Genomic DNA, 26,087 nt, shown 5'->3' with positions numbered 1-26,087 from the left:
TCCGGATTTGCTCATAAGGATGAATCAAGAGAAAGTAACGGATTGTGAAAAGGTTGAAGTCACCTCTCTGGCGATAGAATTTTAACAGGAAAGAAAGGCTCAGCAACAGGAAAGAACTCTGTTTCAGGATTAATACTCATTCTACATGTGCAGTGTTGTAGTAAATCCTGGGAGCTGCATGAATTTTGCTGGAATAATCATAAATAGTAACATAGATGTGGTCCACACATGTGGTTGCCTTGTTCCTGACAAGTTGTCAGTAATAAAATAAATTTCTGTCCTTTGAAAGTTTGGAAGGAGCAAATCACGGAGAATAAGTTTTTTGTTTCCCACTGTTTAGCAATATTGACTTCTGTTGGGGACCATGCATTGCTCGGATACTGTTTACACGACTAACATAAGTCCTATACTAAAATAACCACTATACACTTGTTGATTAAGGTCACAACGTTAGGATATAACACGTATCTTTATATGTAAACCCACCAATGTGCCATTCATAAATAAAGAGCATTAATGATTGGCAAAATAAAGTTTGTACAAGGCCGAATGTGTGTAATCCCTATATGCAAATATGTATCTCTGGTCTCCTTTACAACTCGGTAAAACTTTCTCCGTATTCCCTCAGGAATAGTGGCGTGTGGACGAAACTAAATGAGATTTTTGCGGTATTTAATTGAGAAATCGAAGAGCAACGAGGACATAGAATTAGGTATCCGATTTGTATTACATTTGGAAATTTATGTATCCCAAACTTTGTTCAAGCCTATGCTACAGGACGCCACGTGGAAGAAGGTTGTACAACTAAAATACATTCCAATTAAGTTGTGATACACATTTTTGTATGTATCTGTATACATAAGTATGCATCATAAATATGTATGTATGTATTTGTATGATTTATGTACGATTATATCAATATTGATGAAGACGCTATAATTAGGAATTTACCACGTCTCAAGTGCATCCTAACTTTGGCCTCACTCGTTTCATGATTACATATAACATGTGAATCTATGTATACTTATTATGTTTAGGTTCCAAGCTCCTTGCGTTTCTGAGTTTTTCACAATCTCAATAAGTTCATGGCGCATTACCGTTTATTAAATATATAAATAGTTGAACTAGATAATCTGGAGTCATACGTACTTCAGCTTATCCGGAATATTAATTTTACATGTATCATTTATCATCATAATAAAATGTGATGATAATCCAAAAAAACTTTATGTGAATAAAATATTAACATTTTAGTTTTTCTTAGGTGAGGCACAGTAACCATGACCACATGAAAAAATGCATGGTTACGGCGAAGCCTAAGTATGCGAACAGACCCCCCCTCCCAAAGTTCCACTCAAGTTTGTGGCAAAACGGCTAATCGTATCAAAATGGTGTAAAAGGCAATCGTGCAGACCTTACTGTGAAGATGATGCCCGTCAGGTCTAGAGACATGACATTCTTATTTTAACGCATTTAAAATCGATTTTAAACTTTCAAACGACTGGCAAATTCACTTTTTCCATGCAATGATAGTGCGGGACCTTAATTTTCATGTGCAGAAATCTATAACGCGTCATTTAAAGCAAACCCGAGCGAAATAGGATAAGAAATGAAAAACTTTTCTTGGTGACATCTGCAACCAATTACGTTACTTATAATGGTTCTTCAGTACCTACCATAAATACCTGGTTTCCATTAGCAACCAGCACAATAGAAACAAGTTACACTTGTACTTACGTACTTGCGTATGTGCCTGTATGTGATGAATATTCATAACTATTGATGAATATTCGTAACTATGAATCCACACCCACAGGGGAACTAATTTGGCACACCTTAGAAATCCAGTATTAAAATTATACCAAGCGGTACTCATACAACTTACGCACTGGTATAATTTTAATACCTAGCGATAGTAACTTTAATATCGAGAAATCATTTGGTATGCATTGCCTCTACACCCTAAAGGAAAAATTAATTTGGGAGGGACTATTGGTTACTTATAGGTTTAAAGACAAAAAATAAACTAATTCTCAAAAAAAAGCTTAGGTGAGGCTTGCTTAAAAGAGGAAAACAAGTTGTTATCATCGTGTACTAAAATTATTTGACACATCAGTGTTTATCTAACGATTTAAAATTTTCGGTAAATATCCCAGTAAATAATATGCATTAGGGACCATTTGCCTCACCGTGGGCCGTTTTGTGACACAAGGAATTGAAATAAATTTAAACGGTATTAGTGTTCACTACGTAAATACAATCCATAGGTAAATGCAATTCATATGAAACGATGCTGGATTTAGTCTACCGAGATTTTCCATTCTTTTGCCAAGTTCACAACTTATACGACGACAAGTTTAGGAGATTTAGGGATTTAGGAGGTCTTCAGAAAACCTGGTAATTGGGGTCGAGTAATCCAATTTTGCTGCCTATTTAATATTGCTGTGCGCTCATAATTTTGAGTAATTTGTTCTTATCATTGATTAAGAGTAATCGAATTTCGTTATTCTTAATCGATTAATGATCAAATTTGTTACGTGTGCTTTCATTTCTAATATAAAGTACCGTATATTTACGTAAATTTTTGAAATATCGAGATATCATTGGCATCAATTAATTAGGTTAATTATTGTAAATTGTTCATATTAATGTATGACCATCGGGAAGGTATATTTGCATCAAACAATTAATTACGGCCCACGGTGAGGCAAATGGTCCCTAACGCATATTATTTACTGGGATATTTACCGAAAAGTTTAAATCGTTAGATAAACACTGATGTGTCAAATAATTTTAGTACACGATGATAACAACTTGTTTTCCTCTTTTAAGCAAGCCTCACCTAAGCTGTTTTTTAAGAATTAGTTTATTTACTTGAGTATCTACTTCATATAATCCCGTTATCGTGTGAACATCCATTAAATTACTCGGGTCACTATTCACTCTCGTTTGGAGGGCATCGAGATTGTTAACATCGAGATAAGAATGTCACATCGGTTATGCTTATATATCAATGAGAACCATTGCATTAACTAATTAACTCGATTCATTATTATTGAGATCCACCTGTAACTAACAACGCGAATAAATTACGAATTGACTTATCAGCCATGGAGCGTATTTTTTTCTCTTTCTTCATAATATTTATCATCTCGACTTCCTTGGTGAAATCCCAGTTCGTCGCAGTGGAGTCCAAAGTGAAGCTTCCCAAAGCGAAACACGGAAGTTGCGCTGTTTATGATGGCAACGACTCGATTTATATTTTGGGAGGTTACAGCATCGACACTCCGCAGTCGTCAGAGATCTACAAATACACAATCTCCTCTGACAATATCGCCCAAATTGGGGAACTGCCTCTGCCCGTTTTCGAAATGTCAGCGTCGATCGATACCTCCGGGAATATTTACACTCACGGCGGGATGATTGAATTTATACGTGAAAACGGAACAATTGGTCACGTCTCATTGACAGAAATTTATAGGTTACAATCTATAATGAATTTACATAATAATTTGCTTTACTTATTGAGCAACAACTTTATCAATGCATACAGAAACATATATGTCTACTTATCTCTATATGATTATTGCTTAATATTTAGATTTGACCCTGTCGCCAACACTACCAGCAGAGTTGCAGACCTTCCCGCACCTAATCTCGAGATGGTCTCAATTCCTGGAGACATGCCAAACACGGTTTATATTCTCGCCGGACATCATGAAAGAGAAGCCATCGTTCTGTTCAATATGACCGATCTCACAGTATCCAGGATTGCAAATTTGCAAAAAGCTTACTGGTTCATGACAGCAGTTTCTTCCGGGGACGGTTTTGCCTTCATATTTGGAAATGAAGACGACAACATCGCACCGACTTATCCGGTGGCAAAAGTCAACTTGAATACGCGACAGGCAAGCTATGGACCTCCCACATTTCCAAGATTGCTCGGAATGCCAGCGGCCGTATGGGATGGAAAATTTGCTTATATCATTGGCGGATATGGAAACATATCGGCGGGTTATAACACAGACACGATAATTCAGTTTGACCCAAGCACCCTTGAAAATAAGGTTATAACGGTGGCCAATTTTCCCACGAATGGTAACCCGGAATTATTTTTTGCATGGACGAGCGCCGTTTATGTGCCAAAGCTGCATCGTATTTATATATTTGGCGGGATTAACAGGGGACTAGACGGGTGTGTCGTTGCCGATTGTACGACTTGGCGTGATGGAATTTGGTACATCGATTTGCCTCAATCTTCACGAGCGGCTATGCTCCCAAGTATTGGGTACATTTTGTTATCGTGTACTATTCTTGCAGTGATGATAAGTACTAAAATGCAAGTACAATATTAAATTCACTATTAATTCACAGCTATTTACTGTATGAACAGAGAGGGTAAAGCATGAACTTAAATAAATCTGGATTACTTTTAATCATTAGATTATTATATGCATATATATAATAAATACATTGCATGAATACTAAAAACTTGTCACAAACTATAAATCATTTCATATCTTCAGATACTTTCTTTTGCTGATTTAGCGACAAGCCACATGCATTTATCAGAAATGTGGTCAGCAAATTAAACAAAATTACAAAAATGGGAGCAAAAAAGTTTTAATTTAAATGTTGCTAATTCATGATTAATTACAATCAGTCAATTTCGCCTAACCGCACCCACTTCCTCTGACCTCTCCGTCTCCACGTTCTCTCTCACAGCGACGTAGTCATAGTCATTTTTGGGGGCACCACTCTTCAAAGATTTCGGTCGCGGACATGAAAAACTTCGTGCCAAATACTCATCGCATTCAGAAACTGTCCAGTGTGGGTAGCGTTCTGGAAATGTGCAAATTTATTTTATGCATCCATTTTTAATGTAAAATGATAAAAATTTTATCATAAAATGTATATGTATGTGTAAAACTTACCCGAACATTTCTCCCACAGAGTTAAACACCGAGGTTTCTTAAATTGAGCGTTCATCGTTGTGACAGCTGCTAAATGTGGAAATGGAAAATAATAATTGTGAAAAATAATAATATACGTAGTTTAACAATTTACGTTACATACCAACAATAAATAACCACACGACACCCGTTGCCATGACAATACTATGCAATAATTTGTTACGTGCATGGTGTATGTACATACAAACATAATATTTGTAGTACATACGTCGTATGGTTCGAGTTATGTACGTACGAGTGCTACAACTAATACTCAAATACAATGAAGCAATTATTATTATTTTAATTTTCTTCATATATTTAATTTGCATCTATTGTGTTTGTGACGGCATAAATTTTGAACGTCAATTCACTTTGTATGTCTGCATATTTAGAAATCCTATGTTAGGATTAGATTAGTAACAAAAGTACAAAGTAAGTACAAAACACTTCATAATTGTATTTTATATTTAATGATTTAGAATTGTAGATTAATATAGATATTAATCTACAATTCTAAATACAATAAGATCTGATTTTATTTGCACATATGTTGACGGAGTTTACGACTCTATGAGCATGATGAGGATGATGACTACCAGAGTTTTTTAACCAGCCACATTTCTAATTAATTAGTAATTGATAATTAGAAGGAAAATGTTTTGTATAATTAACTGCTAATTAGTAATTTAACTCAGGTTGGTAATTAAGCCAATTAATTTGCTAATTAATTAGAACATTAAACAATTAATTGGCGATTTTAGTGATTTTTCTAAGGCGAGACCAAACGTAACCATGCACACAAAAAAATACGTGCATGGTTACGGCGAAGCCATAGTATGCAGTTAAGTGCCCACCTCAAAACAGTCAGACAAGATTGTGAGAGAACCATACGTCGTAGAGACATGCGGTTTCGACTGATGGGTAGTAAATTCTTTGTAGTATTGCGGATTTATCTCTGGGCTTAATCGGTTCATACCTTCATGGTGTATTTCTCGTTTTAGTGACTTTTTTTTCTGTATCTCAAAATATTCAGCTGAAAGTGAAAAATCGGCAAAGGGGAATCGAAAGGGCTTAAAAAAATATTACGATCATTCTTTAGGGTCATGAAAATCGGATGCAAAATGACGAAGTTATGGAGGTTTGAAATTTAAAAAATTCAGTTACATCCATGGCAACTTTTGTTAAGAAATTCTTTATATGTGTAAATGATGACCCGAACCTGGGCTTATGTAATCGTCATGTCCGTCTGTCTTTCGATAACTCTCTAAAGCGTTGATCGATTTAGACAAACTTTAGTACAAACATTTGTCGAGTTCGACGATAGGTGGGGCCAAACACGATTTGGACCGGTGGGGGCCAAATAAGTGGGTGGGGTATATTATATACCAAAATTTAAAAATTGTGGCAGAAAGCCGAAATTTGACATGAAGCTTGATAATGGATTCTAATGAAAGCATATAAAGGGAAACTGTAAAATTTTTCAACGCGAGGGGTGGTATGTGGGGTGACGGGTGAGATCTGAAATTTGGTACAGAGGTTCATAATGGATGCATATGAATTGAAATTAGAAAATTTTCAACTGAATGGTGATTTGGATTTTTATGACGGAGTTAAAAAATTGTTCACTTAAAAACGACGAAATAAATGAATGTAAAAAAATAAAACTAAGGCGAGAGGCGCCATTAGAAACAAGAAACAAGCCCTCCCACCAACACCCCCGTCTCGCCGTGGCCCCATTAATATTTTTATATCTGGGGGTGTAACCACAATTTATGATTTAAACTTTTAATTATTAATACTAATGTAAACTGCATTTAATTTGATAAATAATTAAATTTTATATTGCATTTCATTTTTAAAATCACTCGCAAATTAGCACAAGATAATAGATAATAGACTCAAATCTATTATCTGCAGTTCTTGCATTCATTTCAATATGTAGCACTAGCATTCATTAACAGAGTCTGGATAAATATATTCTTAAAAGCCCCGAAATATGTACGTAAAACGTTTAATCAATCGACAAACTATGTACAAAAACATTTTTTAATTTGTTTAAAGAAGATCCATACCAGAAGCAAGATCCCAAAGTTTCAATTCAATCGGTTGTTATTGAAAAAGTTTAAAACAGCCGGACTCTTTCTATAAACAGTCGTGCAAAAAATTAAATATTTACTTCTTAAAACCAATTAGTTTAACATAGGCAATCATGCTGTTAAATACATTCTAAATCTGCATTCAGAAATTTCAGAATTGAGCTAGCTGCACTGGTAAACGATAAATAAACTTTTGCAGTTTGATTTCAGACATTGGTGCGACGACACACACGAGAATGAAATGCACCCATGTTGGAATATGTACCTCACGTGGTTTTTGAAATGGTTGCATAAGATACAGGAAAGAATTACAAAAAATAAAATTGTGGTTACACCCCCCAGATATAAAAATATTAATGGGGCCACGGCGAGACGGGAGTGTTGGTGGGAGGGCTTGTTTCTTGTTTCTAATGGCGCCTCTCGCCTTAGTTTTATTTTTTTACATTCATTTATCTAATTAATTAGTCATTAAAATTAGCTTCGGTAGTACTACTTAACGTTAATTAGTAATTAGTAATTAGTTTAAACATGCTAAATATTTAACTAGATAATTAATTAGATTGACTAATTAATTAGAAAGTCCTGATGACTACCTACATGTATACTTATCAAAGCCCATTCCATAAGCTGTAGTTATCAGATATACATAGTTCACATCGTCTCAGAGGAAATGGGATATTTGACTTTTTATCAGTCCAGAAAACAAATAATAACGAATCACATTCGATCGTATAAAACCCATCGTTTCATGTTCATTAATTGCCATGAGCCGAAAAGAACAAACCTTCTCCACTCAAGTCATCTTATTTCGTGCAAAGATAAGCACAATAAAAACCATCGTAATTTTACTGCCAGTATTTCTTGAAAATGCTTTCACCTGCAGTTACAGAGGCACTGGTGTAATGGGATGAGATCATGGGAAATAATTGGCTTGACACAATATCGACTTAAGATTTTTTGCTTTTAATTCATCAATTCAGGTAATTTTATTCTGTATTATTTTCTTTAACCTATACGATTACTGCACCATTTTTTTTACATACATATGCGACACAAAAAAAATTTTCATCTTTAAAAATACTTCAAAGTTAATTCATTTATGGAAAATTAGCATTAAGAGTAATAGTAATTTGTAAATTCATTGGATAATCTATAATATTAACTAAAACCACCATCAAAGAAAGCAACAACAATTATTTGTCTGTATTTATATTTTTAGTCTAAATTATTTTACAAATCGCTGCTAGTGTAAAAAAGCGAGTTTTTTTTACAAAAGTTCATCAATTCTAGTCATAAAATTGCTAAGTTTTGCACATCAGTTCAGCATCTTCATCAATTTTGCTACGTCGCGTCGTGCCTGGTCAAAATTCGCGGACCTTAATTCCAGTGGGACGTCGTAATTGTAGGGACAGTATTTTAAAGTGTGGGCCGTGTCGCCAGTTTCCCCACAAATGCTGCAGACCAAGTTGCGTAGGACTGGACAGGAGACCTGAGAAATAGAACGAGGTGAGTCATTAGATTGGCTAAAATCGGGCGCAGAGTTTTGGGGGTTGGTCAAAAATGGAAATTTTAATTAATCTTTAATATACGCACCTTGTCCTCGGAATCCCGGAGCGTGTGTGACATGTAAAATTTCTCCGATTCCCCATTGCTGAGACACAACTTGCAATGATTGTGCAACGTGAGAGAGCTGCCAGAGTTGGATCTGGGGTAACGATGATCTTTGTGAGGACGACGCTGAGGACGACGGCGTCGACGAGACTTTGACTTTTTATGGCTACTTGATGAAGGAAGGGTTGTCTCGGACTTATGCTCGTCCTGCTAATTTATGGATAAAGAGACCAGCATTATTACTAACCACGTCTCAAATTTGTCTCAAAGTGCCTCAACTTACGCAACGTCATGGAAAATGGCAAGAAGCGTGAAAAATCAACCGATAATAATGTTTTGTCAAAGTACACGAAATTAATAAAGTTAATTAAACTTACCATCATATCTCCATCGCCTGAACCGTCTTCCATCTTCTTGCTCGTGTTAGGCACGCTGTCACTCCCAATTTCAGAAAGACTTTGATTTGGCCAATCCCCCTGACACGGTTCTGTCGCGTATCCCATGGCCGGTACGATCACGATAGGAAGACTTGGTCCCTGCGGCAGAACTGATACTGTGGCAGGCGGATAAACCCCATTCACTGGTCCCGGGTGAAAACAGGTCGTGCAGGGAAACGATAAGCAGTTGTTGGTGAGATGGGCATCTGCCAAAGTGCACGGAAGTAAGTTGAAGAAACCTCCAGCGTCATTTCCTCCTCGGTATAACATTGAAATCGGCATCGAAGGGTCCCAGTACTGGATTGGTCCCCATTGTCCGTGAGTTTCGGTGTGGGTTAGATAAGACCCCGATGCCTGAGCCGCAGGCGGGAAGGCTGGGGACATTAAAAACGTCCCGTTCCCCAGAGGTGGGAGGAAGGTCACTCCGTAGGGAGGCAGCGCGGCTTGTTGGTGTTCCATAATTCCTCGCAGCAAGAATTACTGCAAAACTAGACAACATTTGATTGCTAACCTGGCACCTTACAAAATTATAGTTAATTATTACTTACGTGCTTCAACTTCTTTTGTTGTAAATGATTTCTGAATCTCTCGCTTGAAGATATTTTGAAAAATTTAAAGAAACTTTATCGTGATGATGTAGAAGCAGGAGGCGAGGAAAATCTTCCCACTTTAGGCTCAGGAAGTCACAAAGGCAACTGAACCAAGTTCCAAGACACCACAACCGACAATAGCCCAAACCAAGCCATTGAAGTAAGGAACGAACGCCTCACTTATCGAGTCGTTCTTATCAAGTAAAAGAAAAAAGTTTGCGAGAACTCCAGGTGGGAGAAGGGACGCTGACTTTTGCTGCCTCCAGTTCAACGTGCTACGTTAGCATCAGTGAAGCGAGCACCGATATGTAAATATACTCGGCCATATTCACGGACCGCACCTGTCCACTAAATAGGGTTGCCATCCGATCGGATAGGATAGGATAGGATAAAAATAATTTTTATCCAATCGGATAAGTCCACTGTTCGGATAATCCGAGTCGGATAATTTCAGAAATATTATCCTATCCGATATACGTCGGATATCCGACGGATAGGATAGGATAATAAAATTAATTAGGAAAAAACACAAAAATTTTAAATAATGCCAACAATTGTCGGGTATTCAATTTACATACATATGCTCTATTAAAATTAAATATGTCAAGTGAACTGAGCAGACTGAACTACTAAGGGAGTTGTAGGAATTAGAAGTGATACGTATGTATGTATTTGACAAACGTCTTTCCGTAAGTCTCCACTTTTCTTTATTATTTTGAATAGGTATGATACGCACTACGCAGTATGTAATCAGTTCAATTTAATACACAATGTCAATATTCAACTTAATTACGTTAAAGCACCCACAGAACTAGATTGATTCTCTAAGCAATGGGAAAATAACCTTATATTACCACAAATGGAACCGTTTTGTGTCTGACATGGTAATAATTTTACACCTGCTAGCTTTACTAAGATTTGTCTGGAATTACTTAAATATATCCTGGCTGATAATGAAATACAATTGGAGATGAAATATTTACTTTACTTTCGCACATACAACGTGCACAAATTACACGTAACTCGTCATTTCAAAATTATCCGATATCCGTCGGATATCCGACGGACAACGTCGGATAATCCGAGTCGGATAATTTGAAAAAATTATCCTATCCGACGGATATCCGAATCGTATTTTTGCTCATCCTATCCGACATTATCCGATCCTATCCGATCGGATAGGATAATCTCGGATAAAAACGGCAACCCTACCACTAAATAAGTTGAGCCCAATTCAGCTTTGAGTCAGAAGTGGAAGGAACTCTGATAAGACGGCGTCTTTTTCCTTCAGCGTGGACTATGGACCTCGAGAATGAGGGTCATTCATCGCAAAGCATTGGTTCAAGGTGCTCTTCGTCCCAGAAGACGCTTCTCTCTCCGTGGTGCACTTGTCCTAAATTTTCATCTCAAGATTTTTAAATTGTGGATGAAACAAATACGACAAAGTAAGTCCAATCAAATTTATATTAAAGCTATCAAATTACTTATTAAAAATATAAAATATATTTCAATTTTAGTCAGGTTACAGATTCATCATGTCCATCATTGAGAAGTATTATTGTTGCAGCAGTAAAAGTTTTCTCGTAAACAGTGAGCCATAATTTTCGCATACTTAAATTAATATTTAAATTTGGATATTGTATTTTGCATACTCATAATGTCAGTATTTAAATAAGTCAATTATTTTTGTAGGTCGTGGCAGACCGTATAGAAATCGATTCTTGCCCTCGTATCTCAGAAATTCTGAACGGATCGTCCGTCTCCCCGGCCGTCCACAAAACCGATACACGCAAACGGCTCCCTTCGTCTGCATTCATCCCAACATCGGGCACAAGAATGTGAACCGAATTATGTCCCGGTACGTGGAACACCAGAAGAAAGCCTGCGTTCAGGACGAAGACGGTAATTTCTGGTTCCGAGGGTCACTGGCGGCTGAGAGGGAGAGGAATTCTTCTAGCACTGATTCTGGCCTTAGCGAAACCAGTACCGACGAAGGATCTCAATTCCTTGTGCGGAAATCCAGCAAGGATCGAGATGGTGCTGGGAGTCCAGATTTGGCCGATTTGGGTCTTTATTCGAACAGCGATGAAATGGTTGACTTTGATGACGAGCTATTTGACAAGTTGTCCACGTTTAAAATTGCGGATAGGAAATTTTGTCGAAAACTTCCACAGATTCGTAAATGTGAATTTAAAAATTGGAATGTTGATTCGGTTTTCGGAATGTTATTTTAGTCAGTAATTTTTACACATGTGGCGAATTGAAATAATATCGTGTACCGAGTCGGTACTACCGACTTTAATGAATTGATTATTATTTTACGATTCAATATAGTGCAAAATCTGTATACATTTTTCGATCAATTATTTTACCAAACTTTCGACTGATTTATACCTATTATGATCCTAATATTTTTATTTAAAGCTTCCATTTGTTTTTTGAAATATATTGTATGTACTATATGGGCTGACCAGACTACTCATTAATAGAGATAGCCAGGCCAGCGGCGGTAGCACATTAAAGGCAAATTGCCGTTTTTGAAATAAATTGTGTATCAATTATTCTACAAATATTCGGAAGTTTACTTGCATCTGCGTTTCATTTCATGGAAGTTAGTTTCACCACTTGTCCTTTGTATTTGTCCAAAAAATGAAAGCATTAAAGGCATAAACTTTTATCATAATTACTCTGGTCTCGTATGAACAGCAAATTGCATACATGCGAACTTAGACTTATGTACATATTTACATGTCCACATGATGCACAAAATGCATATCCATTTCGCTAGTGTATTTATTTCGTAAGTTTTTGGATTTCCATCGTTATTTTATCATAAGCATTTGCTGTTACCCAGTTTTCGCCCAAGTTGAATTAATTTGCTGCATTGGCATTGCGTGGTGGGAGGTCAGTTTCTAATGATTGATAAAATTTGGAGTGTAACAAAGCTAACGTAATGGTAATACTACGTTAAACAAACCGAATCAAGCACATCGACTGGAGAATCTGTAATTTCTGTATTGAGCAGTCGTCTCTTCGCGTTCTGTTTCCCGTGCAATCATTTTCGTGGTGCTCACGCTAAAATATCACCAAAATACAACCAAAATACCACCGAAATACAGCCATAGATCAGGCGAAAAGCTCGGAGTTGGGACTGGACAATTTTCTTCCGTCTCAAACTTCGGTTTCATATCGCTCGTTGAACAATACAGCGTTATTTTGTCCCCCTACATCTCTCACATTCATACGCTTACAATACGTAAATGATGAACAGTGCTACATTTTTGGAAGCAAAAATAAAGGAATTGGCATATGCAAACTCTTACGGATTTGGATATGTTATAAAACAAAGTAATCCTTAAATCAAATCTACTGAGTTTTTAATGAAAACTAATGAAATACAAATTCTAGCAGGTAAACACGAGAGCAAGTTTTACATGGGGAGTAAGTTATAACAATTTTAAATTTGAAAATTAACTATGCGCTATTCTTTTAAATTTATTTATTTTATTATGTGATGATAGTACATCATAATCTGCGTATGTGGTAAAAATTTCAAAGAATCTCATGGTTCTGGTAATAGGGTGTGATTTTTAATGTTAAGACCACTAGAATATTTCTAAGCAGCTCAGTTCGTGGTTACTCAAATCGAGTGATATTATGCATAGTGATGAGTGATATCACTACCAGTTTTGGTGCGAAGTTTGGGCTGAATAAGTTTGGAATTACCGGAGATATGGAGGAATTGCTGAAAACTAAGTGAGCCAAAATGATAAGACCACCTTCGAATTTTAATTCTCACTCGTTTCTCCTTTGGTTCAGACGGTAAAACTAAACTAATTCCACGATAGGAAGGTGAAATCATTCAGGTACTGTAACTTGACGTCCAGCAAAACACCGGAACAGAGATTTCAAGGGGTTCTTCCCAATCAAAAACGGCAATTCATGATTATATCAAACAAAGCGCAAATTACTGGACCAGAAAAATTGGTATGTGTGCAAAAGTCACACTGGACCTGACAAAAGGTAAATTGTGAAGTTTTCTCGACCTGAATAGCCATTAACCCGAGAAATAGTGCAAATTTCAAATGAAAAAATTTCCATTAGCACATTTAGGCGCGTTTTATGGAACTTTCCTTGCCTTAAGTGGTACAAATAGGTCGGTCAGCCACCACCAGCGAATATGCATAAGCTGGCGAGACCTGAATTTGCTCGATAACATACTTCTTTGGACAGACAGTTGCATAGGGATTGCTACAATACATAATAAACCTTCGCTAATCAGCTACTTTAATTTTGCGCATTATTATAAGAATGCAGAGTAGCATAGACGTGTGACTAACGGTTTAAAATTTGGTATTAAGTTTTTTTAACACTTTTCCATCTGTCGATGCTTGAAATATGGAGGTTCTTATCGCAGATCGTGCCAGTAAAACTTGTACCCGGCAGGTCCGGCAAAATTTCATTTCTATTTACAAGTGCAAATGACCTTACGTCCCCCTGTGTCCCAGGAAATTTGTTATCGAGCAAATTCAGGTCTCGCCCGCTTATGCATATTCGCTGGTGGTGACTGACCGACCTATTTGTACCACTTAAGGCAAGGAAAGTTCCATAAAACGCGCCTAAATGTGCTAACGGAAATTTTTTCATTTGAAATTTGCACTATTTCTCGGGTTAATGGCTATTAAAGTCGAGAAAACTTCACAATTTACCTTTTGTCAGGTCCAGTGTGACTTTTGCACACATGCCAATTGCCAATTTTTCTGGTCCAGTAATTTGCGCTTTGTTTGATATAATCATGAATTGCCGTTTTTGATTGGGAAGAACCCCTTGAAATCTCTGTTCCGGTGTTTTGCTGGACGTCAAGTTACAGTACCTGAATGATTTCATCTTCCTATCGTGGAATTAGTTTAGTTTTACCGTCTGAACCAAAGGAGAAACGAGTGAGAATTAAAATTCGAAGGTGGTCTTATCATTTTGGCTCACCTAGTTTTCAGCAATTCCTCCATATCTCCGGTAATTCCAAACTTATTCAGCCCAAACTTCGCACTAAAACTGGTAGTTATATCACTCATCACTATGCAAAATATCATTCGATTTGAATAACCACGAACTGAGCTGCTTAGAAATATCATAGTGGTCTTAACATTAAAAATCACACCCTAATTGGTACGTGTAAATGTAAAGGTAGCCTATCTTCTTCCATGCTTTAGGATTGGCTTGTTTTGCGAGAACGAGGACCATCGCGCACGGTGACGAGAAGTCGGGACAACCTGCTGTGGAATCGAGACTCGGAGATTGTACTACGCACAAGGCGCTGTCTCAATTCGTGTCGATGTTCTTTGTCTACAAAATGTACCACGCTAGCGTTTATCCATGAATCTGGATTCATTTTTAACGCGGTTACCTGCGCTTATCGTAATTGCGTTAATGCTACTTTCTAGATACCTTATAGTACGTTATATAAGCAGATTGAGGTGTAACATACAAAAAGTCACACAAAAGCAGCAAATTACGAGCAGTTTTCGCTCCTTTCTGTCCGACATAAAGCCTAGCAAAATATTAGCAATTTTTCGAAAATTTTGGCAAAATATTGGGCTCAACCGGGATTCGAACCCGGGACCTCCCGCACCCAAAGCGGGAATTATACCCCTAAACCATTGAGCCACTGATAAAATCAAGAAATTCATAAATAAATTAAGAACGACAGTAAAAATTGATATAATTCTTGTAGTAGACTCCCAACTACACTCTAAATAACTTGATAACAAAATCAAAACCAGCGCACAGATTGTGAAGTAAACTGAAACTACAATACACACGTATCTTGCTACATCAAAATTTGGGTTCGAACGGGATAATATCTTTCGGCAAATAATTAATTACGATACTTCCGGTCTGCGGTGACAAGTCATTACCCATATGGTAGAGATGCTTAATATTTAATTGTCGTAATAATTTTGTGGTGAACTTCTTTAGAGTGTGGACAAGGTAGCAATAAATGCAACAATAATGTTAAATCAATGGCAATAAAGAAAGTTGTATCTTATCTGGTTGATGAGCAAACAGATGCAGTATACATAAATGGTGGTTGGTGTTGTATGAAAACTTGTATGCACATATAAATAATTCATGCCAAACAAGTTATGCGTTTTATTTTATTACTCATTTCAAATGTTGGGTCTTTAAACTAATTTTAGGTGGTTCACTGTCTACAAATTTAGTATACCAATTTAATTCGCAATTTTGGTTTGACGGGCAAAGTAACAATATGAAACTGAACGTACAGAGCCAGAAAAATTGTTTGAAAGTTGAAAAATAATAAGTAATTTAGCAAGAAGATAATCGTAGTCGATCTGAAGGATCAACTGTCAAATTTTGGAACTTTATTTTTATAAAAACTTGGCACTTGAAAAAAAATTAATAGCTGAACAATGTGTACTTTCCGTTGATAATAATTGCATTTTACAACACAAATTCAACAAAGAAATTTATTGTCCGAAATCTTAAGTTTCACTTAATTATAAAAATATAAATTGTCAGTCAACAGCCTTTTCAGAACTTCAGCCCCACAGCGATATCATTTTCAACAAGTTACAATCAGTCGAGTTTTTGCAATCCCGACTCTTCTGCGCCAGTTTCTCCCTTGTTCATTATTAGGACCTCCCCGATCTTGTGCCCCTGCAACTCCTGACAGTCAATTTGCAATCGCCTACGATGATTTGTGAGTGCTCCCTGAGTCCCAAACACTTGTCCACACTTCTCACAACGAGGCGCCTCCTTTTCTTCATGAGTCTTGACATGTTTTTTAAAATCGGATCCCGTGTAACACTTGTAGGGACAGATTTCACATTCAAAGTTCTTGATCCCTAGATGATCTCTCCTCTTGTGATGGGTAAGTGTAGTCTCAAAAAGGAACGTTTTTGGACACTCATCACAGTGAATGCTTTTCTGACGATTGGTTCGAATTTTTCGTTCCTTTTCATGCATCCGAAAAATATGGACTCTCAACGGATATTTGCCAAAGAACCCTTTTCCGCAGTGGGGGCAATTGTGGCGAATGACACCTTCATGAACTCGAAGTATGTGGTTTCGTAAATTGTGTGGTTTCGATGATATAGATTTTCCACATATTTCACACATTATAAACTTTTCCGCCTCTGTGACTGGGGGGTGGGCAGTCACCAAATGTTTGACTAACTTCGTTTTCGAGGTGAACCTCCTCCCACATTTATTGGGGCACTGGAAGTTAAATCTAACTGATTGTTGGCGGCGCCGCTGACGTAATTTTTCCAAAAAATTTGCTTTGAATTCAATATCAATCGTGCCTGCGGGACAGTGCATTTTCTTATGAAGGTTTAAACCCTGGGATCTAATAAATAATTTTCCACATTGGTTGCATTCGTGTTTTCTGGCTAAAGGTATCGTTCCGCCGGTGTGGATGAGCATGTGCCTAAGAGAAATAATTAGAACAATCAGTTGAAACAAATAATTGAATAAGTTCAATATTTATATGACTTTTTGCACCTTTTAAATTGTCTCGATGTAACGAATACCTCGCCACATAGAGCATGGTCACATCTCCGTATTCTGATCCCTTTCCGTCTCAATGCATCCTCATCGTAGGGAAGTTTGCAAATTCGTATTTCATGAGAGATAAGATTGATATGTTGTGCTAATTGTTTCCCACAGTGAGAGCATTGATATGTTTTAGGGGTCGGAAGTTTGACATCCTCCTCGGAATTATTCTCGCACTTTTTACATAACATCTCATTTGTGTAATTAAAATTTTTGTGAGATTTGCCGCATTTGGGACATGAGGGCGGCTTTTCACCTGTGTGGCTCCTTACGTGTCTGGAAATATACAATTTTACATTTTACTTTCGATTAAGGAAAAGGAAATTTATGTAAATTACAAACCTTTGTAATTGAGAGCTAGAAGAAAATTGCTTTTCACACAATTTACACGGATAGAATATGATGTTGACTCGATCCAATTCCCTTTTGTCGTAAGCAACTTTACAAACTAGAACTTCATGGCGGATCAATTGCTTGAACTTCCTAAATTCTCTTCCACAAACAGTACATTCACTGTTTTCTCGTTTATTAAACAGGTCCAGCTCGTAGTCAGAATCGGAATCAGAGGTTGAGTTCTCGTCGCTCGATTCAGAATCCAAACTGTGCAACAATAAATTAAAACGATGTCAAGTATTACATTTAAAATCTAGATATATGTATCTATCAATTGTTTGTTTGCTCTTCTAACTCATCTATGGGGTCCGTCTTTTCCTCCTGGACCTTTCTGCAGCTCCTACGTTGAGATGGTAGAGAATTGTCGGATCCTGCTGTTCGGTAAAGTTGGGCAGAAAAAGGATTCTTTTGGTCAACAGCCTTCTCCTCGCTGTTCTCATCTCTGTCGTCTCCATCATAGAACCGATCTTCCGAGCGGTCTATCTCAGGAATTAGAGCGAAATCATCGACATCAAAATCTTCACCGTGGTCACTGGCTTCCTCCTTGATATGAACAACTGCGTCATGGTCAATTTTTGGGTAGAATAGAAGGTCTGGTGGAGAATTATGATGTCTTTTAGGGGTTTGAGACGCGTGTAAGGTTTCTATAAACGTAATAGTAACTGTTAACACACGTAAATATGCATTAATATTATATGTAAAATTGTATGAATCTACCCGCAGACTTCACTTTCGCCCGTGATTTAGATTTCATCACACATTCTCTTCCCTTCTCAACTAATCTGTCCAACCCCTTCTGGGTAGCGACGATCTCTTGGTGTAAAGTCCAAACCTCGTGAATCATTTTCCAGCAATCACCACAACTTTGGTCATTGTGCGCAAAATTATTGTACATGGATGGCGACATTTTAGCTCGAAAAGATGGGTTGATAATGATGCTTTTGTACAGGTTGGTCTTTTGCTCCAAATTTGGGCGTGTACGTGGCCCACCCTTCGACGGAGACATTCCACAACCAAAACATACTTTGTTCACTTTATTTCCATCCACGAGGGGCCTAGAAGTTATGAACGATTCAACGACGGGGTCACGGTCCAAGACGACGAACGGATTGTTGTGTGCTTCAGAAGATATAGTTTTGCCTTGTCGTTGTTCTCTAAAATAAACAACGTCACATTGTAATTTCAACATTAATAATTAACAGACTAAACTAATATTCTTACCGTTGGCTGTTCGAAGGATGAGGCGACATATCTGCAGGAGGAGAAAGAGGTCCATCGTCGTCATCATGTCCCGAAAAGTTATCATCCTCGTCGTTCGGTTCTTCTAGTAATTGAGATTGCGCTTCTGCCACTGCTGCTAATTTTCTTGCATCGTAAAATTTCATCCGACAACCAATACAAAGCAAAGTTTGTGCAGTCCAATTGTGACCAGGAAAATGTTCACGGCTGAAAATAAGTAGACTTGGACCAATAGGTTTAACGGTTTTATTAACTCGTTTCTTGTGTACATTAAAAGGATCGTCACAAACAGGAAGAGCACGAGGCATCTGAAGACAAAATCAAATTATTAAAATAAAATAAAATAAGTAAAAAGTCGAAAAGAGCTAATTTTTATAAACAACGACAAGATAAAAATATTAATACTTATACCACACACCTTGTCAGCTTTCAGAGTATCGCAATTCACAAAATATTATGCATTCAATTAGTCGATGAAACAAAAGCCTGGCGTATTTGCAAATTGGAATGAAAATAAGTATTTTATTTATTTCATATTATATTTTTTACTTGAAAACATTCTCAGAGTAGGTGGACAGAGAACAACCGCTAAAGTAGTATCACGTGTCAAACAGAACGCAGTAACAAACAACAAAGGCAGCAAGGTATGCAAAATGAATATTCATGGAGAATAATTTCATGAGATTCACTGATTTCACGTGGAAATTACTTATGTACTTCAAACAAGGCAATTTTTAAGAAACCGGTATGCAGCAAGATGTATTTCTTACTTATGTTTTATCAAAGGATCCAGATAAATCCATCACCCAATAAATTCCAATTTACCCTAAATATTAATGTGTACATAAATATGGCTGAAATCTAAATAAGTGCATAAATTGTACACATAAACACGCTAATTTGAACTGAATTACGTCCTAGCTTACTTGAATATATTTGATATTGAATTACAGATTGCTTGAACAAATGAAAGAAGTGGGTTAAGGATTACCGATTATTTAATCTGACTATAGATATTTTTCGAGATTATACAAAAGCTTACGCCTATTAGGAACCTTGCATATGCATATACATAGTTGCTCCAAACTTAGACTCCCAAAATAACTCTTTAAAGAAATAGCATGTAACAAAGAGCCTGCAAAATATAGCTAAAAGTGGTATGTCAGATTTTTAGTTAGAAACAGCACAGCAAAGTAATGCAAAATCTAATCCCTATCTGATATCATTTTCCAAAGTCCAGAAGTCACTTTCTTCTACTTTTGAATTTATAATTATAGTAATTCCAGTAAATCATAGCCTACGTAATTGAAAGAAATTTATGTATGTGCGATATGAAATTTAGTTTCCTTGCATGAACCGAGTGTCTGCTTTATGAAATGTTTATTCATTACTTTCCAAATCACTTTCAGTCACCTAAATACCTACTTCACAAATTCAGAAACTGTATAAAGTGTGTGTAATGAATTAAAATTAAAATTGAGAACTATGTCACAATGTTTGTTAACCCTTTACAAACTCTGATTTATCCCCAATCCCTTCATTATGATTTTACAAATGTAAATTAGCTAAATTACTTAATACCCCAGTTTTTTACAGAATCTGTCATGTTCGTCTCTCCTAAATACTCAACAAGAAAATAAACGACACATGAATCATTGTAATCGATTACACACGTTTAATTATTTCATCAGTTTCACACTAGTTTTTGTAATGGGACGACTATGTACTTATTAATATACATTTAATTCATCACTTTCATGGAAGTCTGGACCAAACAATAAAAGCAGGCAGAATCGTATTTATTTCTGCCCCACTTGCATTATAATGATGACTTTCAGTCGGAATATAAAAAGGGGATGAGGTACGAGACATGTCATTAATTCAACTACCTCTACATCATTCATCAATACATACCAAACAGTACAATTTTATCCACAAATTACTTTTCGCCATGACGAGATGCATTTGTCTTTTGCTAGTAATTGCGAATGTCGCGTTGGGTTTGAGCGTTGAACAAGTGAGACAACATAAAATAAATTAGTAATTTTTCTAAGACGATTGACATTTTCATTTACTTCTGAATTCTAGAAACCAGTTCCTGCCGAGGTGAGACAGACCCAGACGAATCCTGCTCAGCCCCCATTGGCCGAGTCCGTCTGGCGACAACAATTGACCAATGCTGTCCAAGGCGCAACGGATCGGTTTCAAACCAATTTTGTCACCGTTCTCAACGGACTCGCCAACACGACGCAAGAGGCCGGAACGAATGTCACCATCGCACTTGGTTAGTACATATAGCAAAATCTTATCAAATTGCACGTTTCTAATCAACTCAATAAATATTTAGCTACACTGACGCGCGCCGTGGTCACCAATACCTTCGACCTCGCCTCAGTCGTCGCGTACATGCCGCGCCTCCTCCTTCTCGACCTGCCCAACCAGTTTGTTGAGGTTTTGAAATTAATTCGACGCAACGAGGTCCGAGTTATCCCCGCCGATGTGAACGGTGCGATCGACTCCATTCTGTTCATGACCCGACAGGCTGAGGAGAGTGGAATTACCAGGAAAATTTTCGACCCTATTGCAAGGTCAGATTTTAATCGATTTGTTTTTGTAAAGTTGTTGTAGTACACGATTTAATATTTTAATTATAGATTCCTTCCCAACATGATGGCCGGACTTTCCGAGTTCTTTCAAACAATTATTGGAACAACGGCCAACGTCTTTGGTGTCGGAGTTACTCGTTACGATCCACAAGTTTCGGCTGGAATAGTGACCAAGTACAATCTTGCTTACTAAGCATGGATTAATAAATATAAGCACATTTCTTATATGAGAAGGATTTGACATTTGTGAACTTATGTATACCTATATAATGGATAAGATTGCTTTACGAATTTGAAATAAAAATCTGGAAATTTCATAAACATATTAGTAAATTTAATTTAGTTATTTAGAGAATACATTTGAACGTTGCATATAAATAAAACAATCTACTTACGAGATTAACAATCCCAGTACATGTGCGTCATTTTTAGGGAACACAAACTTGGTATACATTTGTACTGACCAAATAAATGCGTATATTCATATATAAATGTAATTGCACTTATAAAGGGTTGAATGTTTACAAGTAATTTTACTACTGATACGCAAAAAGACTTTAAAATCCCATGGGGCGCAATTGGTTCGCTTGCCTTTCATTTTCAGGAACCATATTGACAGAAATTTTCAATGATCACAGTGAAAATACGACTTGCCACCATTTATGGATAGACTCAAGCAAAAAATTAAAGGACTTGTTATTATCTGCAAATATTATACATTTAGAGAATAGAATAAGTGGTGTCAAAATTCATTTGCGCTAACTTTTAAAAGAGTTTATATATTAAATATTTCCAATAATCATTTTTGAGCACGTGTAATCAGTCTTTTATAAAATAAACTATTAATGATAACGCTTTTGCCTATGTTAGCATTGCTAACTTAGCAATCTTAGTTAGGTTATGTCGATAGAATTAAAAACTGGAAAAGTCAATAATAATTCTAATGTGGCCATCAAAAACATTTTAACTATTTATTTAACCCAACTTTTATAAGTATGTACATAAATCGTGCAACCATACGTAACTAATGAATAGCAATATGTATTTCTTCATCGCTAATTGACTATGGTATATATGGTCATTATGTCAGGAATTTGACACAACATTAAGAAGAATCGATAGCCCAAATTTTACAACATAGGGTTCCAAATGGTGCTACAAGTTGGTACAGGTGGAGGAGCTATCACAGAAAAAATTATATTTTAAAACTTTTTTGTCATACTTGATAATTTGATGATTTTGGCAATTTTTAGTAATAGACACATTGGACACATAGAGCATGTATAATATGATACCATAAATATGTACAGATTTACACATGCATACAGATCAATGCTATTGCTAGCATATTTGCGCTTGTTTTATCAAAAGCAGACAAGCGATCACCAAGCCTATAAAGCACCATGTTAGGATTTCAAATTAGGAAATTAGTAGGGGTAAGGTTTTAGGAAATGATGAGGAAAATTCTAAGTTCATCCTCAGCATACATACGCACGCCTTTGTAACGGGACTCCCATCTGGAATTTCAAAACATGTTAGTTTCATTACATCACTGGTTCAAAATATTTTTATGACTCGAATCTCTTAGATTACGTATATGATGTGGATATTGCGGTGTTTTCTAAAATTTCTGTTCATTCTTCATCTTGATTCGTATGTATATTGGACTCCAATTTTTGTGGTACCTGTTCCCACAGTTAGATCTTTTCTTGCAATCCACATGAGAAGCTTTTATCGCACAAATATGAGGAAACTATGATCCGTCTAATTTAGTTGAACACTTAATTTGTCTTTATTACGTTCAACCTAAATACATCAACCTTGTTTCTCTGACGCTTGTAATAAAAATTGCCTTTTGATATTTAAATAAGTTAATATTAATATTGCCGAGTATTCTGATCGATCCGGCAAATTACTTCCAACATACACCTAAAATTTCAATTAAAATTACGAATAAATAATTTATGCCCATACCATGAAACAAATTAACGATTCACCTGATTACGATACGTGATTCCCAAAAATTTAGATAAGTGGATTGTCCTTCCAATATGATTTTGTACGGGATAAAAAGGGATTTATTTATGTAGGTTTTAACGTACAGAAAATTAATAATTTTACCGTCTCATCAAAAAAGAACGCTAAAGGCCTCATTGTCAAATTTATTTAACCATATTTGCAATAAGTCCAGTTCATAACTGATATTTGTCTGGAAATGGAATGACTTGCAACTTTGGAATGTTACATAAACAAGGAGATAATCATTAATTAGTACTATTTGGTTAAGCCATTGTCAATATAATATCCGCAAATTCCCCACAGTTAAACAAGTCCTTATTTATTAGCACATTATTACTCTTACTTATCATATTAAGCCATAAATACATACATATGCACATATACTAGTCAGAACTAAAGAACAAAAATCCGGGATATGCGACTTCGATTAAATTCAACGTTTGGGAAGTTCCTGCATTTTTGGATCATTTACGGTATTTTCTAGCATGCACTTTCTGTGTGCTCATCCGTTTACTTAATTGAATGCGTTTTATCTAACCTAACCTTATAAAATTAGCGTAGGTCAACCTATTCGTTATTTATTGGCACTCGGTCTTTCCACCCTCCAGGCCAGATTAGATTACTGTGAGCCGCGCTGCTGGCTACTTAATACGCTAACTACGCCTCACAACGTTTAATTGACAGGATTATCTTATCCTGGATTGAAACTTAATTTGGTTTTCACTGAACAGTCATAATCGGATGCCGCCTGGAGTTTCCTCAGTTGTATAACGAACGGATAAACCCAGTCACCCGTAAATACATATTTGGTTTACTATTTTTACACGCAAGTTCAAGTTCAAGCCAACGCCACACGTATTTTCCAGAGAAAACAGGCCGTGTTCTTATCGTAAATTGCGTTTACCATTTAAAAGACCTGTGCTACAGTGAGTACATTTCTGTATAATATATTACAAATTCAAGACGTTGTAATACAGGTGAGTGGGGGGCCTAAACCCATTAATCCATATGGACATACTAGTGTGTGTCCATATGGACATATGTATTTTGTAGCAAATCAAATTTGTGTGGTACATGAATAAATTAAAGTATTTAGATTCGGGAAGCCCCAGAAAAATGTTCCGTCTGACAAAACAAGTTTGAAGTGAACTCATCGTGCTAACCATAAATACGTGTTTATCAGAATTTAAGTAAGGTTTGAATCCGTGAATCCTTATTAGTACAATTTCTCTTCTGCATTATTTTGGTTTTAAGTTTAGCATTTAGATATTTTCATGAAGTGCAAAAGAGAAAGCAGGTAACAGAAAAACTAATTGTAAGTACATCCACATAAATATGGCTACCAATAAAACATGAATACATATGTATGTACACATGTATGCATTTATGTAACTATGAATTTATTATCATAATTTATAATGATTTTTAGATGATGTCACTGGTGTAGCATGCTGAATTTTTGACGTTTTTTGGTCATGCATATGAGCGGTAGTCTAATATCTCGGATTGTACATGTTTCTTTTTAAAATGTATTGGCTAGAATCAAGATAATTAATTGTCACGACAACTAAACATAGATATTAATTCTCCTGTTTTAATGTTTTCACATGAGAAAGTGACCATATTTAATTATTGCATAATGGAACAATTTCGGTACGTAAAACTTTAATTTAAAATGTCAGGTTATTGAACTTATAAATGTGCGGTGTTGAATCCGCACATTAGGTACTTTAACCCATCAATTTAGATTTCGTAATAAATGTACTTTCCGCAATAATAGAATAACATGTTTTTATGGATGATCGATAATTATCTGCATATACACCTACTCAATCTTTCTTGATTAAAGATACATAAGTGATAGTACACACATAGGTACATATGCAATCCAATTTAACTTTCATTTAATCCACACAGAAATTTATACTCCAAGACTTTCCATGATTAAACTCATGTTCATAATTTGATTAACACATATCCCTTGAATCATGAGGGTTGTATTTTTGCCAATATGGCTCCATCCAAGTCTCACTTGTATGGCAGAGCAGGCACGAAGTTCTCTTTTTGCCACAGGTCGTTCCCTCGCATTTAACGAGGTAGCCCTGTTCCTTAGCGCAATTGCGACATTGTCTGATCCATTATACAGATATGAAGCCAAGCTGAAGATAAAACCGGTACATGCAAATGAAGCAACTCCTATTCCGGAATAGGCGAGACATGTCAGCATCTCGATTTCATATCGATCCTTGCTTATCCAACCCAAAAGTCCAATCAGTTGCAGAGCCGGGCAACAAAGCAGGACCGCCGGGAGGAATTGATTCGCCACGTAAGCGTTGAATGATATCTCAAGGATCTTCAAGGATCTATAAAACCGGACGCATTTCCTCATCCTTCTTCCGCTTCGAATTTTGCTTATTTCACTGTAATTAGATATAAAAGCACATGTAATTTGTAATTTCATTCAGCGAACTGAATACTCACCATTGTAGAATTTTAAAATAATTCTCGAAACTCAGTATCCCAGCAAAGAAGATGTAGATGATCCACAATGAAGAAGAGTACATCA

At 36.4% G+C, this 26,087-nt stretch overlaps 5 protein-coding genes, 1 long non-coding RNA gene and 1 other non-coding gene across 7 annotated transcripts; 4 read left to right on the top strand and 3 right to left on the bottom strand.

Moving 5' to 3' along the window:
- The first annotated feature begins 3,002 nt into the window (after window positions 1–3,002).
- On the top strand, window positions 3,003–4,442 carry LOC110863263. Its single transcript, XM_022112522.2, has 2 exons — window positions 3,003–3,481; window positions 3,602–4,442. The coding sequence occupies exons 1-2, from the start codon at window positions 3,111–3,113 to the stop codon at window positions 4,353–4,355; spliced, it is 1,125 nt and encodes a 374-aa protein (XP_021968214.1). The 5' UTR covers window positions 3,003–3,110; the 3' UTR covers window positions 4,356–4,442.
- Window positions 4,443–8,172: 3,730 nt separating this feature from the next.
- LOC118433747 lies at window positions 8,173–9,819 on the bottom strand. The gene is made up of 4 exons (XM_035845981.1): window positions 9,648–9,819; window positions 9,040–9,587; window positions 8,645–8,872; window positions 8,173–8,540 (listed from the first exon to the last, which is right to left on the bottom strand). Exons 2-4 carry the CDS (start codon window positions 9,556–9,558, stop codon window positions 8,367–8,369), a joined length of 921 nt encoding a protein of 306 aa, XP_035701874.1. The 5' UTR covers window positions 9,559–9,587; window positions 9,648–9,819; the 3' UTR covers window positions 8,173–8,366.
- Window positions 9,820–11,212: 1,393 nt separating this feature from the next.
- On the top strand, window positions 11,213–12,236 carry LOC118434009. Its single transcript, XM_035846635.1, has 2 exons — window positions 11,213–11,279; window positions 11,382–12,236. Exons 1-2 carry the CDS (start codon window positions 11,225–11,227, stop codon window positions 11,921–11,923), a joined length of 597 nt encoding a protein of 198 aa, XP_035702528.1. The 5' UTR covers window positions 11,213–11,224; the 3' UTR covers window positions 11,924–12,236.
- A 3,045-nt stretch (window positions 12,237–15,281) lies between these two features.
- Trnap-ugg lies at window positions 15,282–15,353 on the bottom strand. The gene has a single exon. It is a non-coding gene; the product is annotated as a tRNA-Pro (tRNA).
- Window positions 15,354–15,830: 477 nt separating this feature from the next.
- Window positions 15,831–19,490, bottom strand: LOC110842041 (zinc finger protein 84). Its single transcript, XM_022087749.2, has 7 exons — window positions 19,315–19,490; window positions 18,879–19,204; window positions 18,375–18,811; window positions 17,953–18,301; window positions 17,607–17,864; window positions 17,214–17,540; window positions 15,831–17,139 (listed from the first exon to the last, which is right to left on the bottom strand). Exons 2-7 carry the CDS (start codon window positions 19,202–19,204, stop codon window positions 16,287–16,289), a joined length of 2,550 nt encoding a protein of 849 aa, XP_021943441.2. The 5' UTR covers window positions 19,315–19,490; the 3' UTR covers window positions 15,831–16,286.
- A 1,287-nt stretch (window positions 19,491–20,777) lies between these two features.
- Window positions 20,778–21,827, top strand: LOC110841646. The gene is made up of 4 exons (XM_022087330.2): window positions 20,778–20,913; window positions 20,985–21,180; window positions 21,244–21,484; window positions 21,551–21,827. The coding sequence occupies exons 1-4, from the start codon at window positions 20,848–20,850 to the stop codon at window positions 21,693–21,695; spliced, it is 648 nt and encodes a 215-aa protein (XP_021943022.1). The 5' UTR covers window positions 20,778–20,847; the 3' UTR covers window positions 21,696–21,827.
- A 2,395-nt stretch (window positions 21,828–24,222) lies between these two features.
- On the top strand, window positions 24,223–25,306 carry LOC118433850. Its single transcript, XR_004833615.1, has 3 exons — window positions 24,223–24,498; window positions 24,611–24,836; window positions 24,951–25,306. It is a non-coding gene; the product is annotated as an uncharacterized LOC118433850 (long non-coding RNA).
- Window positions 25,307–26,087: the final 781 nt, after the last annotated feature.

The sequence above is a fragment of the Folsomia candida genome, unplaced genomic scaffold, assembly GCF_002217175.1.
Source record: "Folsomia candida strain VU population unplaced genomic scaffold, ASM221717v1 Fcan01_Sc001, whole genome shotgun sequence".
Classification (NCBI taxonomy): Eukaryota; Metazoa; Arthropoda; class Collembola; order Entomobryomorpha; family Isotomidae; genus Folsomia; species Folsomia candida.
The sequence above is the reverse complement of the archived record's forward strand: the minus strand, read 5'-3'. Positions and strand labels throughout refer to the sequence as shown.